Genomic DNA, 16,993 nt, shown 5'->3' on the forward strand with positions numbered 1-16,993 from the left:
TTCAAGGAACTGCAAATGGATGAACTGATGAGCCTTGAAAATGTAAGAATCCAATTCTGCATGGGGACACATCAGCATTTCTGTGAGCCCCTGAAGGGCCATAATCTAAGGCTATTGAATTTTTTTTAAACACATTATCAATTCTATCGATGAACGCCAATAACCTAGGCTCTGAAAATAGAATAAGATATATCTAGGAAAAAGATGTCTGGTTTTCCAAGTATTGGAATTAGTCTGAGACCGGTCATGAAAGGACTTCTATTTTGTAGAAAAGAAGCCACTAGACAAATCACTGGTCATTTCAGCAGTGATCTTGGAGCGGAAAGTGAATCGTTAAAATACAGCGAATGACTTAACTCAGATGAAACTAGAGAGGTGGATGATGGTGATGATCAAACTGATTACTGGAGATCTTCAGAAACATTTCAAACTCTAGAACATTGAAGAATAGCCATCATTACCCAGAGAGACTCTGTGGGCTAATCGTTCAGCATGTCATTAGGAAATTGGGGCTTGAATCATGATAATCTGTTCATGCTCTTTCAGCCTTGCATTAAACCCTTAAATCTGCAATCAGTCTGTTTGTGTGAGGAGCATGGGAGGCACTTTGCGGTAGTCAACAGTCAGTGTGTGTACTACATTTTGACATTTCTCATAGCTGACATTTCTGTCGGCATGCCTGTGCATGCAGCGTGTGTGTATATTTGTGTGTGTTTCTCCAAAAGAGAATGAGACGGTGAAAGAAAGAGAGAGAGAAACTATTAGGATGTGTACAGGTGTGGGTGGAGCAGACTAGCAGTTCTAGAACAGAACATCATGTCAACAAATACACATACAGTACCTTGAATAAGTAAGCCTCCCGTAAGGCGAGAGTTGCACTTGTGCCATATGCTTGGTGTGTTATAATAATGGATTTTATGGTGCTCTATGGGAAGATGGGGAAATTGGCGATTTACATGCTATTCAAGGAATCAATTCAAAAGCAAAACTGGAAGGAACCTACCGAAACCAAGCAGTGGTCAGAACAACTGCCCAAGAACTCACCAAAAATGTGCACATTAGAGGTGTTTTGGGGGACATTGTTTATTTGTTTAAACACAGATATGGGCCATTTGTTCACGTACCGCTCTGAATGTTACACATCTGATCTAAACAAAAAAACTAGAATTGCGCAGGGAAGCTTGTTAACATAGCTTGACCAAGTCTAGGGTCTTCTAGGAGCAGGTGCATTTATGTTCAGATCACATGACACTTTAATTACACACAGCTCGACTCCATTCAACGAATTATGTGACTTCTGTTGGTAACTAATTTAGGGGTTTCGCAGCGATTAGGGGTGGGGGATGGGGTGATACTTATGCAAAAAAAAATAATAATAATAATTTTATAAGGGGGCCAAGCACTGAAGTTGCATAGATTGTTGCTTTGTTATTCTACCTTTTCTTCATCATCATCAGGCTAGGGTGTCTATGGCAGCCCATAAAACCGTCTGGTAAAAAGATGTGAAACTTGGCACGCTCATTGGGGAGGGTCTAAGGAACATTGTGACCAAATTTGGGCCAAGTGCTGCCAACACTCTAGCACCACCATCAAGTCAAATTTTGGCCTAATTTCGAAGTACAATTATCCAAAACTTAAAAGCCAGCCATCCCTGGATTCTCTGGGTCAAGACAAGTTCAACACACCCCATGACATCTAATTAGATTTTCAGCATTGTTGGATTTTGTCAAAAACTTTGTTCCCTGCTCCTACAAATTTTGTCCAATCATCACCAAATTTGGCATGTCATCTTCAGTGTAAGCCTCACAAAATTTATCAAATGAATGTTGACTATTCCAAAAGGGTTTGCCCGTAATGGGCTAACGATTCTGATAGCGTTGCCACCAAAACAGGAAGTGAGGCTGTATCTCAGCAACGACTTTGTGCATGGACACACAACTTGGTAGGCAGCTTCAGGACCATGGTCTGAGGCTATGCAACAAATTTCGTGACAGTGCCACCTACTGGTCAAAACTTACAATAATGTGCTTAAAGATGCTTCCACCTAAGCACCATTTTTGATATTCTTCCTTAAAATTTTGTCCAATCTTCACCAAATTTTGCTCACATCATCTTGAGACCTGTCTAAACAAAAGTTATCAAAGGAACTGATATTCAAAACCGTTCTCCCATAACAGACTGGCAAATGCATGAAACTACAAATCATTATTGACTCTCTTTGCATATCGTTATTGCTCTGATTCCCTGTGATTGCTTAGCAACGATTCTAACATGTCTGTGAATGTGCGGCTCACCGCGTCTGGGTGCTTGGCTGCCAAAAATGCTGCTTGCAGCTTTAATTTCTAGGTAATTTTGTAAACTACATAGATTTTCCCCCCATTTCAATATTATGGGCTATTTTGTGTAGATTCATGATCTATAAATCCAATGTAAGCCTTTTCAGTTCGTAACATTACAAATTGTAGAAACAGTCAATGGGGGTGAATACTTATGCAAGGCACTGCAAATGCAAAAATGAGTAAGCACAACAATCCCTAACAAGTGCCGTGCCTGTTCCAGAGGCTTCTGCCAAATCAATAAACGTGCCATTATTCCTGCTCTCAGAGAGGAAGAAAAAAAAAAAAGAAAAAACAAAAAAAACGCACTAAGCATAAGCAGGCTCATCCATCACTGCTGTACAAATATTGGGCTTTACAATCGTACAGATTGCACGAGCCATTGCCCAGATTGATATCCTGTTGCCAGAGCTGTGAGCTGTTCTCAGATAAATTAGGAGAACTCCGTATTGCTATTGAGCTCCGTTTAAGAGCGCTAATCACTCTGCTGTTGCGTAGTGGCACATATTTGCCTTTATTTGTGTGCCGTTTCAGCTGAGTGAAGGCATGCTAAGCGTGAGCAAACAAATACCACTAGCAGCTATACTCTCACACACATACAAACAACTGCATGCATGCACATACATGCACACTTTGATGCAATCTATGCAATGTCAGGGAGAGACACTCAAAACATATAGCCCTGTGGAATGTCTTATAAACGGTAACAGCTTACGGTATATACGCAGCTATTAAACCTAGCATAACGTTAGTCATCTTGAACCCTTGAAATCATTAGAGCAGGTCTGTAAATGTCTGTACAACGTCTTTACAAATATTGATTGACAAAAGTCTGTCTTGTGATAAACACTCCTACTCAGTCGTTCTCATGGTTATACTTAGCCAGCTAATTTAGCATGTCCTGACAGGTAGCCACTTGCTAGCCCTGTTAGTCAGCTACGCAAATTAACAAAATCAAGTCTTTTTTTCTCATGGGGCTTATTTTGTTCACGTGTGTAATTAAAGAATCACATGATCCCAATATAAATACACCTGTTCCTGGAAGGTCCTGGAGTTTGTTAGAGACCATACTTAAATAAACAGCTTCATGAAGTCCTAGGAGTTATCAAAAACCAGCCAGGGACAAAGTTCTGGAAAAGTACCAATCAGGATCTGTTTGCAAAGAAACACCCCACAGAGCACCGTTATATTTATTATTAAAAATCTAACGAATATGGCACAACCATCACTCCACACAAAGTCGATGACCAGGTAAGGAGAGCGTTAGTCAGAAAAGCGACCCAGAATCCGAGGGTAACCGTCAACATGATACGATCACCACCACGCTTCACAGTGGGAATGGAGTTCTCAGGGTAATGAGCGGTGTCAGGCTTCTGCACCAAACACAGCACTTTGTGGCAAAGTCATAAAGTTCACTTTTAGTCTCATTAGACCAGAGAACACGTATTTACTGTTTGCAAAGGTTTTTTTTTTTCATAAACAAACTGTGATTGAAACCTATCCAGAGCTTTGAGCCGAATTTCTTTTGATGGCTCTTTGCGATGCTGTTTGTTTAGATATGTTCTCCAACAAACGCTGGGGCCTCTCAGGTATTTATATTGAGATGATATGACGCTAATTACACGTTACAATTACGACTCCATTCAACTAATTAGGTCACTTCTGATGGCGCAAGTGGATGCACCAGAAATAATTTATAAGAGTTAAGACTTATCCAATGGAAGCTTTTCGCAAACAATATTGTTTCACCCATACGTCAAGATTTTGTCGAGTCATGATGTATAATCCCAATTAGATCCATCCATCCATAGACACACACACACACATTCCCCAGAATACTTTAGTTAGGTAACCTTTCACAAAATAAAACTTCAGGCTTCCTTTACCTTTTGGATTTGGAACAAGACTTGAAAGTGGTTTTAAACTGTAAACCAATCTTTCCATACCTTTACAGGAGATTCTACCAACAGCATGATTCTTATCCCCACCGATAAACATCAGTAAATTTACTGGTGGGCAGATTTATTGGGCTGTGATAATATTCCAGCCTTTGGTCTCTCCCTATTCTCTCCACTCGATCCCACTCTCGGCGAATGAGCCACGATTACTCGCACCTGAGAAACGGCAGCGTGAGACCTTTGAGGAAGCACGTTGCATAACCCGAGCTGCACTTGCGAAACAGCCCACTTTCCCGTAAATCCAGATGCACAGAATGCGCCAAGAGGAAAGAGGCCTTTCAAACATGCATGGGCGAGTGTGTTTCAGAGCAAGGTCTTAATGGTGATACTGGAAGTGTTTACCACAAAGGTCAAACGCCTACGAGCCAGAGGCTTAACAGTGTCTACGTGTCATGCACTGGTTGTGTCTGTCTACTGGCCTTTAATGGCATTAAAAGATACAAAGTAGAATCCCTCCTACATAAACACATCTGTAATGGAATACTCCAGAAAACATTCGGGTCAGACAGGAACACAATGTAACTCGGTGGCAAGAAATAAACATCCGTAATTCATCAAGCTGGAACAAATCTTAGAACAGCAACAGCTGTTTTACTTGGAGCACTAATTTGCAGTATAAGTACATAAGTCAGCGTACAGTCTCTTTAAATATTTGCTTTGCATTTCTGTGCATTGCTCGCTAAATTGGCAGAGCACGGTGATCCAGGAGGTGGGTGGCTGAACCAGAATAGCGCAGGACTTTGGACGCAAACATGAGCTTCGTGCAGGAGAGAACACACACGGCGTGGGTGCAAACTTGGAACATGGTGTTTCGTTTTAAAATGGCCTACACCACTGATATAAACCGATGCTCATAATCACGCACATCTTTAACATAATAATGAACTGCTTCATTTGTGTAAATGCAGGTATTATTGTGTCTTGTAGACTATATGCAAGCATCTTATGTGAAACAGCTTATTCAGGGCAGTACTAAATTAAAAAAAAAAAAAAATGCAATTTTTATGATCCCTCATTTATTTATTTTTTTTTAATTAACATTTTGTAGCTTCTACAAGGCATATGTGAACTTCTAACTTCAACTGTAAATAAACAAATAACACATTCATAAAAAAAAAGTGTCATTTCGAACAGTTTAAATGCAAAATTGAACATCAAATCAGCTGCTTCTAAGCAGTTTGTAAATATACGGATGTACAAATTTAATAAGATTATAATCAGGATATCCACCATATCTCAGAAAAAGTGTACTGTGACATCATTTATCACAATATCAGTATTACACCGTCATATCTCCCAGCCCTAATAACATGCGAGTCTAGTTAGGCAGTCGATACTAGCTAGGCCCAGGAAGAGCTTCGCTATGGTTACACTTTTTACGGCACAAAAATCACTCCGGGATAATATGCAAGCTGCAGCTTTATCATTAACCCTTTTATGAATTTCATTATTAACCGAATCAAGAGGGGATTAAGTCGGAATTTGATCACTACGTTAATCCTGGACGCCGTGGAAGATCTCATGTTTATTATAATCATTAATATTTAAGTTGTTCATGGTGGATATTCCTTTAGGTAATATTCCAAATGACCATGCAAAAGGATCGACTCAGATTATTGCTATGAAGAGAGATTGTGTAATAATGGTATTCTATCCACCCAGACTCCATCAAGGCCAGAATGTATTCAGTGACTGAGCAATGGCTACTCCACAGCCTGGGGCCTTTTTTTTTTTTTTTTTCCTCTCTCTCTTTCTTTTTTTCCTTCCTCAGCAGCAGAGTAATAAAACTCTGGGGAACTCAGTGTACCACCTCTGACTCGTATTAGTGGAGGGGATTTGATTGGAGTTGGGTCTGTCTGCAGGGCTGGTCTGAGCAGCGGCCTGTGATAATGCGGGCAGCTCGTTAGAAGCTGGGAAAATTTATGAGCCTGAGACAGATGGGAAGATGGGAGAAGGCAATGACGGCACCCAAATCTCAGGGTCGTTTTGAAGTAAATGAGCAGACGTGATGAGTGAGTGTGTGCGTGTGGGAGAGTGAAAACGAGAGAACAGTTACCCAGACAGTGATGGCCTTCGTCGCGTCCGTCCACGCAGTCCGAGATGCCGTTACACACCTTGCTCAGGTGAATACACACGTCTGTGCCCCGACATTCAAACTCGTTGGGCGGGCACTGTGACACGTGGCTTTGGTGACCTGTAACACGCAGACAAACAAACATTTAGTTTTACTGCTGATTTCTCGATTCGGACTGCTTTCTCGGAAAGGCAAATCCCATGTTTGTGCCAGCGTGCTAGTTCTAGTTCTGATTTCTCCAGCGATCTAACATTGAGCTGTTATCGAACTAATCTAATCTGTGATATTAGATTTTCTTTAAGGAGATGTTTATTTAACATTCACGGAAGGAGCCTCCAGTGTCAGCGTGCTTTGTAACACACTCGAAGTCTTCAGGACTGAGGGCTTTGTGCTTTCCGGTGTGCTTTTCTGGCTTTTTAACTCCGCGAGAGAAAAAGAAGAGAGCGCGAGAGAGAGAGAGAGAGAGAGAGAGAGAGAGAGAGGCTGGATGGAAATGTAAGTGCTCATTTGGCCGAGAAGCATTTTTGTGACCGTGTGGTGTCGTGAGTCACACTTTCCTCATAAAACACACTCTCGCATCGACCACTTCACAACGTATGAGGTAAAGTGGCGAAGGTGACAACGTTTTGTGCGGTAAAATGGTGAATGAAGGCGCATTTCTTGTGTGTACGAGAGGTACGGTTTGAAACAGCGGACTGTTTCCTGATGAGGTTCGCTTTGGCGGCCGATTCAGAATCCGACCTCGGTAGATCACAACCAATGATCGAATTTATTTGGTGATTTTACAATCAATCGATGATTGAATAAAAAAGAAGAAGCAGCCATAAAAAAAAAAAAAAGAATAAAAACCTGCACCAGTGTAGAACAAGAAGAAAAAAAAGAAAAAGAAGAAGAAATAATTATAATAAATAAAAAGCTGCACCAATGGCAACAAAGCTGCTTTGACTGAAATAAGCATATAAATATAACCTAATCTGGATTTTTTTTTTTTAAATGAAAAATATAAAAATTAACTTTTTGCATTTAATAAAATATTACTTTTTGTAATTTAATTTTCCTATTTTAATATAAACATTTAACATGTCTGATTGTACATTCTTTAACTATGGCATCAGGTTGCAACTATTTTTTTCTAAACAATTTTTTTTTTTTTTTACACATTACGTATTAGAACCACAATCCCAGCTTTCTAGTCGTCTATCCCTGTAAAAGTAATTGCAACTTTATCTTCTTTTAAACGAAAAGTGATCCCTTTCTAGAAAATGACCACTGTTTGGACACGTCGGATGAATTCTCTCTTAACTGGAAGCTACTATTGGCACCAACATCCATGTTTGCTTGCGTTTCACCCCATCAGCATTTATTGATCGTTCGAATTTACGCAACTTGGCAAAATCCCCCCCTGGAGTGATCCCAGCACTGTTCCAAGACTGGCAGAACAAGATCCTATGCAACAGCCTCTGCATTTGCAAACCGCCCCTGAGCGTTCCCGGAATGGAGCGCCAAGCAAAATATCTAACTGCGAGAAAAATGCAGCAGGATAACAAGGAGCTATTGTGGGGGGTTTTTTTTCCCCCTCCTTCTTATTGATAGGGCTAACGATATCAAATGATGTCTTTTGGGCCAGAGTAAGCACAGGGAAGTTCTGATCTGGGTAAAGCTGAGGGTTCTGCCTGACCGTCCCCATGCGGTCCACGCTGTGAGGAAAAACTGTTTTCCTTGGCTGTGTTTTTGCCATTTTCTTCCATCTCTCTCTCATAACAGCTGCTGACCTATTTAAGTAAAATCACAAGAAAGAGGAAGACAAAAAGCTTCACCTCCTGCACAGGAAGAGAACAGAAAGGGGTTTTTGCATTACAGATGACAAAAGAAAGAGAAAGTGCGCTGCGTTTTTACGGAGGAAAAAGTCAAGAGATTGAAAGTAACAAAGTAGAACTAAAGTATGGTTTTTAAGTATCTTTCCTTGAGTCGCCCCCCCGCCCCACCCTCCGCCCCACCCCCCTCCCATCACGTCATACTTTTAACTTTCACTCGCTACGGTTTAAAAGAAAAATCTCTACTTTCTACTCGGGACATTTTCAAAACATTACAATTCTCTATGTGAGGGCAACTTTTTAACAGTTTTAAGAAGCCCCAGATTCCTGTCCTCGGCTGACGGGAGTGGAACCTGACGTGTTGTTCTGCTCTCGTAGCGCGTCCACGTCACGTTTCGGCATGCTGTCCGTTCCGAGATGCTTTTCTGCTCAGCACGGTTGTAAAGAGTGCTTATTTGAGCTACCGTAAGCTCCCCGTCTCCCTCGTCAACAAGGTGCTTCGATCTGAAGAACTGTTGAGTTGGCGTCAACGACCATGGCTAGGGAGGTGTTTGATGTGAACATTAACTGAAGCTCTGGACTTGTATCTGCATGATTTTATGCACTCTGCTGTTACCACATGATTAACTGGAGCTTTGCATGAATTAGCAGAGATACCGGTATTCCTATTAAAGTGCCCAGTGAGTCTAAGTGCTGGAGTCACATGCACATCGTAAAAACACTAACAAATGGGCAGCCTGATGTTAAAACAGTAACAAATGGTCAGCCAACCATAAAAGAATTGGGCTACAGCAAAAATAACACTCGCGCTGTAAAGAACTCGATCGTCTATCCCGACAGTCCAGCAAAACATTGTGTGTACGTGTGTCTGTAATTCTAGCCCTGTCTGTATGCTCTTTTCTGAATGATGGTATAATTTATGGGATAGATTCACACACCCTGACAGTGCTATAATACAATCTGGTTACGTCAATAAAGCTACTTTGAAGTGAATTGAAGCAAAAAAAAAAAAAAAAAAAAAGGCACCGATTTTCATTGCAAGCATGAGAACGTTTGCTCGGGGTTATTAAACACACTTGATTTCCGATAACTGGTTCCTCAGCTTGACTTCCTTTGATCATACATGTTCTCATGCCAAAAGCCTCGAGAGTCGCACAGGTGCTGGGAAAGACAGCAGAGGAATCGGATCCTGAACTCCGTTTCTCCGAGTAAAACGAGCGACTAAGCAAGACGGGCACCGGGCTCCGTCCGCGTTAATCCGGATAGATCTGAAAACACGCGTGTTCGTTTTTCAAAACGCTCTCCGCCTACACTGGCGTTTTCCAAACGTTGCTCGTCCGCGCCGAAACGTCTGAAAAACGTTTCCATCCCTATACTGCGCGTGCGGAAAAACGTAAGAAGCTTTGTCCTGCGTCACTTCCGTCGAGCGTTTATTTAAAGACGCAACCCGAAGGCCGTACAAAGTGACAGTAATCGTTAACAAAGCGATCAAACTGGACAGCAGGCACGACTGCAGTACAACTTTGCCCACCATCTTGTTTGTTTTAAGTTGGACGGGTCACATGACTGTCTCAAATGACAAAAAATTTGAGATGTGCATCGGTGCAATTTTTTAGGCGCAATTTAAAGGTAATTTTCCACGCTTTAAAAGCATCTTATAATCAGGGCCGATTATATCCTGTCAATCAAAAAAGAGGGCGGGAAGAGACACTGATTTCATGCTGGGTGTAAAGATGATGTCTCTTGTGTGGAATGATGATAAAACTGCAGCTTGTAACCTCTGTAATGATAAAAATTTTACACCGAAAGTGAGCAGCAGTGAAGCGGGAGTTTCGGTGTCGAGTCAATTTTTTTTTTTTGCTGCGCTGCTCGCGCTGAATTAAAGGGCCAGTACATCGTTGAACGATTTAAATGAAGACGAGTTGGGCCAGTACCCCGTTTAAAGGGCCAGTACACCGTTGAGATATAGTACAGAACAATATATTAGTAGAGTAGTATATTTCATATCCAGTTAATGTTAATATATAAAAAAGTTGATATTATGTATGACCAGTTTGATGTTCAGTGATGAAGTAGAAATGCTTTTGTGTTTGGAGAGTGAATGTGAGACTAACAGGAGGTTTTTTTTTTTATAATTCAGTCAGTGTTAATATGAATGAATAACATTCAATAAGTTAATAATCTTACTTTAATCTTCAGAATTGAGTTCATGTCTTAATGTTAGAGTAATGTGTTTTGTGTTTATGAGACCAGTTACTGTGAAACAACTTGTGGAAATAAGTTATAGCCATCCATACACCCATTTTCTGTACCGCTTATCCTACACAGGGTCGCAGAGAGCCTGGAGCCTATCCCAGGGGACTCTGGGCACGAGACGGGGGACACCCTTGACGGAGTGCCAACCCATCACAGGGCACAATCGCACACACTATGGACAATTTGGAAATGCCAATCAGCCTACAATGAATGTTTTTGGACTGGGGGAAGAAAGGAGTACCCAGAGGAAGCACAGGGAGAACATGCAAACACCACACACACAGGGCGGAGATGGGAATCAAAAGACCCAACCCAGGAGGTGCGAGGCAAATGTGCTACAAAGCCACCGTGCCCCCGCTAAAGTTATATATTCAGTCAAACAGAAAAATAATAATAATAATAATAATAATGATGATAATAATAATAATATCAGGGTGGACACATGTTCTGGTTGGAAGTGGCTAGGTTAAAGTGGTAGGTAAAGTAATAATATAATGGTCAGCTAGGTAGCTAGTAAAGTGTTTGCACCCCCGACATATGCACAACAAAGACAAAACACATTACACACTACAGGTATTATGTGGACTCGTGAGACAAACTACAATACTTCATATAAGCTCGGAGGTCTAACTGTGCTGTCCTTACTGTCCTCTACTCTGAACTCTCAAGCACCCTCAATAGTAGTGGCTTTGCAGATCAGGAAGAATTGGTATGCAAGACCAAATTTCTGTTTGTGCCTGTGTGTGGTTCGCCTTTTCTTTGTTTTTCCAACCCTCTCCCCACCTCTGTGTGTGTGTGTGTGTGTGTGTGTGTATATGTGTGGCTGCTGGCAGGGAGACAGGGAAAGCACGGCCCAGATCCAGCTCTTCAAGCACAACAAACTCATCTCTTGAGCCCCCACACTCCCTCCTCCCTTCTTCCCTCCATCCTTCCAGCTCTGCTCCATCACGACCACTCCAGAACATTCTGGAAAACGCTACGTGATCTCGGAGCGCGTTAGCACGATGGCCACCGTGTGTGCACGAAAAAGACAAAGCGCAGACTGCATAATAAGTGTTCAGATCACAGGAAAGGAAAAAAAGAGAGAACAAAAAGAGAAAAGAACAGAGCATGAGTGAGTGTGAGAGAGAAATAGACTTGAGAGACAAAGAGAGAGATATACATACATACTTTATATATATATCACACACACAAATAGTTGCAATTAAAATTATTCAACCCCTATTGCAAATTTGTTTATTGTCCAAATTTAGAGACTTTCAGCTGTTTGCAACGAACAAATCAAACAAAAGCAATTGAAATAGTTCAACACAGAGAATGCTTCAAGTGGTTTCCCCAAATTCAACTGAAAATGCAAATTATAATGACTTCTGCAGTCTCAAAATGATTCAACCCCCTGAATAGAATCCCTCACAACAGCACAAATATGCAAAACAGGTGTTGTCTCAAGCAGACCTGATTCTAAACTAATCAAGGGCTTCATTAGTTGCAGCAGGTGTGCTTGAGCTGGAACACATGAAATACCTGAACTCTGTAGGGGTAGAAAACGTATGAAATACCTGGACGGGGCAGAAAAAGGAAGCTATCAATGGATACAAGCAGATTTGTGAGAAGGCAGGTTGTGAAAAACCCTCGAGTGACGGTAAAAGACCTGCAGCGAGACTTGGTGTAACAGGCACTGAGGTTTCAGTGAGCACAGTAAGGCGTGTACTAAACACAGAAGCTTTCCATGCCAGAACTCCAAGACGTTCACCACTACTGACCCAAAAGCACAAGAAAAGTCGCTCAAAATCATATAAATAAGCCACGGAAGTTTTGTGATTCTGTTCTGTGGAGCGATGAAACAAAACTGGAACTTTTCTGCACGATGGAACAGCGGTACGTCTGGAGGAAGAAGAATGAAGAAAGAACACTCTGTCCACAGTCGAGCATGGTGGAGGCTCGGTGATGCTCTGGGGCTGCTTTACATCCTCTGGCACTGGAAACCTGCAGCGTGTGGAAGGCGAGATGGATTCATTGAAGTATCAGGAAATCCTAGGAGAAAACATCACGCCGTCTGTGAGGAAGCTGAAGCTTGGGCGACATCGGACCTTCCAACAGGACAATGATCCCAAACGTACCTCAAATTCCACCAAGGCTTGGTTGCAGTAGAAGTTCTGGAAGATTCTACAGGGTCATCACAGTCACCTGACTTGAACCCCATAGATAATCTCTGGTGGGATTTGAAGAAGGCGGTCGCAGCACGCAAACCCAAGAATATTACTGAACTGGAGCCACTGCTCATGAGGAACGGGTTAAGATTCCTCAGAAACGCTGCCAGAAGATCTGCATCTCATTTGGAGCAGGTCATAACAGTAAAAGGAGCTCTACTAAGTACTAAAGATGCTCGCCATGAAGGGGGTGAATAATTTTAAAACTGGAGAAGTCATTATAAGTTGCATTTTCAGTTGAATTTGGGGAAACCACTTGAAGGATTCGTCGTGTTGAACTATTACAGTTGCTTTTGTTTGATTTGTTCATCGCAAACAGCTGAAAGTCTGTACATTTTGACAAGAAACCTGATTTGCAGTGGGGGTTGAGTCATTTTGATTGCAACTGTATATACTGTACACAGAGAGAGAGAGAGAGAGAGAGAAGAAAAAGGTCGGGAGCAGAGATCTGAGGTACTGAGTGCACACTAGTGCGTTTTCATTTTAAAACGCATAACTTTTGCTACGGTTACGCCTGTCGTCTACACTACTCCGGAGACTTTTGGAAACGCCGAAGACCCCGTTTTAGTTTAAAAACTCCAGGCTCGTGTTTCAGTGTAAACAGACCAAAACTAAGACTTTTGAAAATGAAGGCGTTACTTCGCTCACATTCGCCCCCTGATTGGGTCTTCTGGATCATCGCGTCCTTCCCTGATTCGTCAAGCCCCTACCATACGACCGTTACGCTGCCTTCATCGTATACACAACAACACGGAGACTGAACCGCAAGCTTTGCTGGCGTTGTTGTCATTCTTAGCAGCCATTGTGCAGTTCAATTCTGTATTTTATAACACTGCAGCTGCCTACATGCGCAAGAGGCGAGCTATGATTAGAGCGATCGGCAACAAATCTCATTTCAAGCGGTGTAAGCCCAACAGGGAACGCCGGTTTGTTGTGCCTGCCAGTGACTAGCAACCAACTTCCTGTTTACACTTGTATGCACGTGGCCAGTGTGCACGAATGGTCATGTGACGTGCGTATTCGGTCGTGCAGTGTGGACGGAGATCGTTTCTGAAACACAGCGGAAACGCCAGTGTGGACGAGGACCGTTTTCACTAGTGTAAACAGGGCTTGAGAGCAACTGGAGTAAGTTGTTGCCTGTTAACAGCAGCATACTTGCACAGTGACCGTGTGCGTCATTCCTTATTGGTCATTCTCACACACACGCACACCCCAAAAAGGACAGGGCAGGATACAGAGAGGAAAAGGTGACGTGAGGTATATTAGTCCATAGCTCACGTCTCTTGGGGCAACACATCACATTTCATGCTTCACATTAACTGCAGTCATCTTACCGACTGCTACACCCTCATATCTTGCGTTTTGGACAACAGCTTATTTCTATGTGTGCCTTGTGATCTTCAGGAAAAGCCTTTTGTTATACTGCACTCCTGAGAAGATGTATAATCACAATAAAGCCCAACGCAATTGAATTAGAAGGGTGTAACCCCATCATTTCAGCTAAATTCCCACCACAGGCTGAATGAAAGGCATAAAGGAGACGGGAAGCGCACTTAAACACAACATTTACTTTGCAGCGATAAATCAAGATAACGGCCACTCTGTCGGTAATAACTAGGTAATGCAGTGTATCATTTAGCAAAACATTTGAAGGACTCTGGATTAAGCACACATGCAGTCATGAAGCCAATGACGAACTCCCATGATGCTGCTCTGTTACACTTCAACTACTCGTGTTACTGTTTACAATTTTCACGGTATGATAACCTAGTCTAAAAAAAAATTTAAAAAATGATCTAGCAGTCTCTAGAGCAGAGATCAACAACCCTGTTAAGGAGATGTACCTTCCCGAAGACTTGAACTCCAACCATAATCATGCCCACCTGACCAGCTAATCACCGCTGTAAGAAGTTCTTGATCATCTAAAACAGGTGTGTTAGAAACCTGCAGGAAGGTAGATCTCAAGGAAGAGGGTTGGTGACCACTGCTCTAGAGTTTACACAGAATGCTGAGGAATAACAAAACCATCCACAGAGCAGCAGTTCTGTAGGCAGAAACATCATGCTGATTATAGAGATCGGAGGAGAACGACCCGGTGGTTCGAGCTGACAAGGCGGCTAGTGTAAGCCAAAAATAAACAAACAAACACGCTTTACAAGCACGGTGAGCTGAAAAGCATCTCAGAATGCGCAACACACTGACGTCGAGGCGGATATGCTACAACAGCAGAAGACCACATCGGGTTCCACTCCCGTCAGCCAAGAACAGGAATCTGAGGATATATCTATATATTATACTCAAAATAATAGGCGCTCAAGCCACGTACTAGATACGGGAACATGTCTGAAAATGTAAGAGAAGACAGCATGCCCAGAGCATTACTAGCACTCTGTTCCTTCGTATCCATGCCCCGATACGACCCTGTTCTTTTGAGTCTCAAAAACGCTTTCACTGCCCTTCAGCTCTTACAGTGTGCGAGCAAAAATAGAACCCTTTGAAAAGACCGAAAGGATCCCATAATGCAGCGCGACACGACGTGGATTTGCGAGCCTGAGTCGCAGTTTCCTAATCGCGACCCCGTTTACACTAGTGCGTTTACGTTTTAAAACGGCGTTTTAGAATGACAACGATCCTCTTCCATACGGCCCTTTCCACAGAGCTTCAGAAACGATCTACGTCCACACTACACGACCGAAAACGCAGGTCACATGACCATTCATGCATTCTGGGCATGCGCGTACAGGTGTAAACAGGAAGTCGGTCGCTAGTCACCGGCCGGTACAACGACGACGTCTTCGTGTGGACAGACGATGAGGTGGAATCGTTACTCAAAGTAACTAATGACTACAAGGCGGCCATGGCGGTCAAAAATATCGATTGAGAGTCATGACTAAACAAAAACGGCGACATACTTGACAGATTTATGGAGCACTTACAAACATGTCCCACCTGGCACTTATTCTTCCGGGTCTAACCCAAAGCCGGCGTTCCATGTTCCATGATAGGGGGCTTGACGAATCAGGGAAGGATACGCAATGATCCAGAAGACCCAGTCAGGGCGCAAATGTGGGCACACTTCGTTTTCAAAAGTCTGCGTTTTGGTCTGTTTACACAAACACAACCGCGGAGTTTACAAACTAAAACAGGGTCTTCAGTGTTTCCAAAAGTCTCCGTTTTCGAGGGTCGAAAACGCCGGAGTAGCGTAGACGACAGGCGGAACCGCAGCAAAGGTTACGCGTTTTATAACGAAAATGCACTAGTGTAAACAGGGCCTCAGTCTCACTTCAAGTTCACAATAGATTAAAACCATGCATGAAGGTGGGTTTCTGAGACAAAGATGTGAGCACAGGGACAATGGGAGCGGAGGAGTGTTTTGTTCGCAGGCGGCACGGGGGTGAGTATGGCGGGTGGGGGTTGCGGGGGCTGTTGAGACCACCACTGAGAGCAATCACCTAAAGAATAGCTATAATTGTATTATTGTAATGTTCTGACAGAGCAGCAGATCAAGAAAGGGGGGGGGCCTGAAGAAGTTCTAAAGGCTCCTTATTGTGGATCACTCAGCTTCAGTAGTGGAGCTTCCATCCCTATGATTTTATGTGCCTCGTGTATGGATAGACAACCGCTTTATCCTGGTCAGAGTTACAGTACTCTCACAAGCCCAGACTTCTCCCGGTCTGCTACATTTCATCATAGAAAAAGAGCTGGCCAATCACAGATCTTTTTCTTTAGTCTGTTGAACCTTTCAAGAACTTTTAAAAGGTGAGATTCTGTTAGCTCCTCTTCAGTCCATCGACTACACCTGACTCTGGAAAAGCTCATCGTGTCAATCTTCAAAAGTTCCTGCCAAAATCTGGTTCATGGAAGTGCCGATCAGGATGCAAGCTTCAAGATCCTGAAGCTTGACGACAAAAAGGCTTGAGAACAGGGAGCTCATTGCAAGAGAACTCCTCATAAGGCAGGAATCCACTCTGGAAGAGACACCAGTACATCCCAAACTGATTTTCTAAATAAAATTTAAAAAAAAAAAAGAGAGTCTCTCCAAAACTATTTGGAAAAAAGTCATACCCCAAAACCAAACATCCAAAGGTGCCGCTTCGTTGCAGGCAAGACTTGACCATTGAACCAGCCTTTCCATTCATCACTCCTGTGAAGTCCATTAACATATGGAGAGAAGATGACCCACACACACACACACACACAAGCAAAGAAGGCATAACATAGTCCAATCCACATCCATTTTACCCTGAGGACACCATTACACTACTACCTTTGACCAAGCAGACAGAAGTACATGGGAATTCATCTATCGGCATCAAATCCTCCCCCATTTTCTAAAGGAGGGCAT

General features: G+C 42.6%; 1 protein-coding gene across 2 annotated transcripts in view; it reads right to left on the minus strand.

Moving 5' to 3' along the window:
* Positions 1–16,993, minus strand: part of lrp1ab (low density lipoprotein receptor-related protein 1Ab) — a 150,850-nt gene that overhangs the window by 90,056 nt on the left and 43,801 nt on the right. For both annotated transcript variants that reach the window (XM_053644002.1, XM_053644001.1), the window contains exon 3: positions 6,351–6,488. In XM_053644002.1, the coding sequence (XP_053499977.1) occupies positions 6,351–6,488 (138 nt within the window). The remainder of the gene's footprint in view (positions 1–6,350; positions 6,489–16,993) is intronic.

Source organism: Ictalurus furcatus, chromosome 15 (genome assembly GCF_023375685.1).
Source record: "Ictalurus furcatus strain D&B chromosome 15, Billie_1.0, whole genome shotgun sequence".
In the NCBI taxonomy this organism is placed as follows: Eukaryota; Metazoa; Chordata; class Actinopteri; order Siluriformes; family Ictaluridae; genus Ictalurus; species Ictalurus furcatus.